Here is a 4,142-nt window from a genome sequence, read left to right on the forward strand (position 1 = left end):
CTAAGAGACTGTTGTTGCCTTTTACATTATGGTTTCATTGAATCATGTTTGGGATTTTGAATGACTCCAGAAAATTGTCTGTTAGAAATGAAAGGAACAAGGTACCACAATGGATAAAGTGTTTTAGTTTGCAGGTCCTGGGGTGGGTCTTGATTGATTTAAACCTATGCTGGCATTTTATGACCCACAGCTTTAATGATTGGTTCAGGATTGGGCATGTGATCCTAGATATTTCAATCAGAGGCCCAAGTCTTTCTTTCTTTTAAAAATGTAATTTTATTTTTCATTATATATGCGTGGGGATGCTCTTGAAGGCCAGAGGCATTGGATCCCCTTGGAGCTGGAGTTACAGGCAGCTGTGAGCTACCTGATGTAGATGCTGGGAATCAAACAAGAGCAGTCCACACTCTTAACCCATCTCTCGGGTCCCAAGGACTTTCATGTAATAACTTAGGGTAGGTGCTCTTATTCTGCTAGAGGCGAAGGGGGAATGAACTAACCTTACAACGAAGCAGAGAAGAACAATACAAAGAAAGGACAGGTCTTTAGGGACACAGTTGTGTCCCTACGTCCATCCTCTCCTAAAGTCTATCCAGGGAGAACTCAGTTGGATGAGTCAGCTTTCCTCTCCATAACCTGACACTGTCTGGATTGCATTCTGTTACCTGTGGCCAGGTGCATCCTGGCCACCTGAAGGTCTTTCCTGGAAATGCTGTCTACAATTCCCAGACCAAAGGTTCTCACAACCTGCTGGCTTAGAACTCAGGAAATGGCCACCCTAGAAAATCTGCAAACCATTTGGAGCTAGGGATTGTGGGACTACACCACCCTCTCTGAATGAAAGGTTTCCTTCAGAGCATGTATTGTCCAAAGCCTTAGACTCTAGGACCTAGAGGGATGGGTCCCAGGAACTGTCAGAGCAGCACATGCCTCCCGGCCTGGGGCCATCTCAGTAGGAAAGCTTCCCCTGCTGTGAGGGCCAGAGTTCTTGTAGTACATGGATGCTTGCCCCTGGACTCTGGGGTGTTCTGTCGCCCTCCCCAACTGACAGGGGCACTAGAAAAACTGATTCTGAATATAGTCTGCATGAATACCAACTTCCAACTTCAGCAATGATTTCCAAGAACCCTTTATCAGTTTATGATCCTTACAAGACAGTTTGGACTCATAGTGAGTAGGACAACTTGTGGAAATCAAACTGTCTAACCTTCCCTCCGGGATCCATTAGGCCAGTGAACCCACACAGGGTGTTGGGCTGATGTTAGCTGACAGACACAGGCACCCTGCCCCACTATCAGTGAATCATCTGCAGAGTTTGCTGTACATAACCCTGCTAGCCTGATCTTGATGATTACTTTAGTGGCTGAGAACATCAGCAGCCTGTGGCCAGACCACTGAGATTTGAGTCTTAGGCCCACTAGGTACAGGTTGCCCAAGTTACTTAACTTCCCAATGCCTCCGTTTCCCCTTTGTAAAATGATAAGATGGCATCTATTTCTTAGACCTGCTTGGAAAGTAAATGAGGTATGACACTTAGTCTGAGAAAAGTGCCTGGCACTTAGTCTGGGCTGTTGTCAGGAACTACAATGTACTGTGTGTCTTTAACAACAGAGAGTTATTTCATATAGCCCCGGAGACTGGAAAGTCCAAAATCAAGACAACAGCAGGTCAAGAATCTGGTGAGGATTGGCTTTCTGTTGGAAATGTCAACCTTTTCTGGTATGTGGAAGGCAGACAGCTCATGGGGTCTTTTTATAAGGTCAGTGACCTCATTCATGACCTAGTTACTCCCCAAGGTTCCGTCTCTAAATATAGTCACATTGGTGCGTCGGTGACTGGGTATACTTGGTAAACATTCAGTGACTATTAGCTACTAGGATGCCAAAAGTCTACAAGCTCCCTCCCTCCCAATGTAATGGAGATGCCAAAGGCACAAACAAGTTGGGAGAGAGGCCGCAAAGGGCATACACAAGGCAGAGTCTACTCACCATCTGACAGGAAAGGGGATGGCTGGGAGACTTTCAGTCAGGCTCAACCTTCTACCCCGCCCCCTGGTTCCCCCTGCACCCCCCCCCCGCCATCTCCCCGGACCGGGAAGGAGCCTCCGGGTTGGACCCAGAACCGGAAGTGGATATCCGGCCATCCCTTTCCTGTTGCTTGCAATCCTTGCTGCAGCAGCGGTGTGGCTTTCTCTAAGGCATGCAATCGTTTTCCTAATAATAATAAGACTTCCCCACTTCTCAGTTTTACTTGGTGCTTTCAGAGGCCTGTCATCACTCCTTACTCATCTCTGCCGTCTGAGCCTCACAAGATAACCAGGGAGCCATCTGAGCCTCACAAGATAACCGGGGAGCCATCTTTCCATTTCATATATGAGGAACGTGGGCCTGAGTTTGCTCTTCAGCTTGACTAAGACCCTAAAGCATGCCCACATTATGGTCATGGATTCTTTTTTCTTTCATTCCTTATGCTTCCTGTTCTGTTTGCCCGCCTTTAGATTAATTTTTCTGACAGTGTTACCCATGTATATAACACATTCTGACCGCTCTTCCCACACCCTGTCTTAGGTCTCTGCGGCATCTCTGTCCAACCCCTTCTCTTGCCTACTAGTTTCTTTCCCAGATGCTGGACCTTTGGTTTGGTCTGTGACCCGTTTGATGAATGTGGGGCCCCCTGTGAGAGCAGTGGATTGGAGCCTGGTGGGGTCACCAGTGGGCACACAGTTGAAGACAATGACTCCCCTTCTTCCTGAATCTACCAGTAAGAAATAGTTAAGCAGTGCGGGGTGCAGTCCCCTAAGTTCCTCTTTCATCCATGTCTAACTATGTATGGACCCTGTGTGCTGACTTGGTGGAGGCATCCATAGGTGCTGTGGGTTCATAACAGCACAGGGTGTATCTTGTCCAGAAGATGCCATCTGCAGCCCTTATCCTTAGATTCTGGCTCTTACACTCTTTTTGTCCCTTTTCCTCAGTGTTCCCTTAAGCCCTAAATGGAGATGGGATAGATGCTTTACTTAGAGCTGAGTACTCATTGGCTTTTTCTCAGCACCTTGGGTAGCCAAGAGTCTCTGCATTCACCACCATTCACAGGAAGAAAGACAGGGTTTCTCTGTATTGTTTTGGAGGCTGTCCTGGAACTGGCTCGGTAGACCAGGCTGGCCTTGAACTCACAGAGATCCGCCTGCCTCTGCCTCCCTAGTGCTGGGATTAAAGGTGTGCGCCACCAACGCCCAGCTTCAGGTCTTGGTTTTTTTTTTTGTTTTTTTGTTTTTTTTTTTTGTTTTTAGAGTTTTTAATAGTCAAACGCAGAGGTCTGGTTCATTTCAGCTCCTTCACTGCCAAACCAGGGGGCAGGGACTGTTTCAACTTCTCAGCCTTCTCTTTGTCTGTGATGACCAGGGTGTAAAGGTACCTGCTGCAGCGAACCTTGAACTTCACATTATCCTTGTTCTTCTTGATCTTGACAGACTTGGTATCCTTCCGCCAGGACGTGAGCAGGAAGTCCTTGATCTCCTCAATTTTCCGTGGCATGGCGACGGGCGCTCGGCGCTGGGTCCGCACCTGCCCAGAGCACTTACAGCGGCGACGACCGAAGAGAACGGAAAAAAAGCCAGGTCTTGTTTTTTTTTAAACACAGAGCTTCTAAGGAACAACTTTTGCCAGCCATGCAGGGCATCTCCCTTCAGACTATTCCTTAACAATACACACATATGCACATGTGTGTTTTATTTTTTTATTTGTGTGTGTGTGTGAGTGAGTGTGTGCCCCTTGTGTACAACTGCTCACAGAGGCTGGAAGAGGTTATGTGGTTCCCAGGAGCCTGATTTACAAGTATTTGTGAGCCACCCAACATGGATGTCTGAATCTGAACTTGGGTCTTCTGGAAGAACAGGCAGTGTCATTTCTCTACTCCTGAATTATAATTTTCTAATTTGGTTGCAAAATCTCCCACATAGCTTTTCTTATACCCTCCCTATTCTAGTCCACCTTCCCCCACTCCCTCTTCTCCCCATCCTCCAACTAACCCCCTTCCTAACCTTTCCATCCTCACCATGCCCCTCTACTTTCAGATTACCCACAGCCCGTGCTGCCTCTTTCCAGAAGACAGCCCCTCTCACTGGCCTTGTTCTGGCTCCTGGC

General features: G+C 47.6%; 1 protein-coding gene across 1 annotated transcript; it reads right to left on the bottom strand.

Annotated features, from left to right (window-relative positions):
* Positions 1 to 3,282: 3,282 nt before the first annotated feature.
* LOC101831113 (60S ribosomal protein L38-like) lies at positions 3,283 to 3,562 on the bottom strand. Its single transcript, XM_040754306.1, has one exon. The coding sequence runs from the start codon at positions 3,531 to 3,533 to the stop codon at positions 3,321 to 3,323; it is 213 nt and encodes a 70-aa protein (XP_040610240.1). The 5' UTR covers positions 3,534 to 3,562; the 3' UTR covers positions 3,283 to 3,320.
* Positions 3,563 to 4,142: the final 580 nt, after the last annotated feature.

This window comes from Mesocricetus auratus, unplaced genomic scaffold, assembly GCF_017639785.1.
Source record: "Mesocricetus auratus isolate SY011 unplaced genomic scaffold, BCM_Maur_2.0 Super-Scaffold_100011, whole genome shotgun sequence".
In the NCBI taxonomy this organism is placed as follows: Eukaryota; Metazoa; Chordata; class Mammalia; order Rodentia; family Cricetidae; genus Mesocricetus; species Mesocricetus auratus.

Bases quoted from the DNA above. Each gene is read 5' to 3' on its own strand.
- LOC101831113 (XM_040754306.1), bottom strand. From the start codon at position 3,533: ATGCCACGGAAAATTGAGGAGATCAAGGACTTCCTGCTCACGTCCTGG.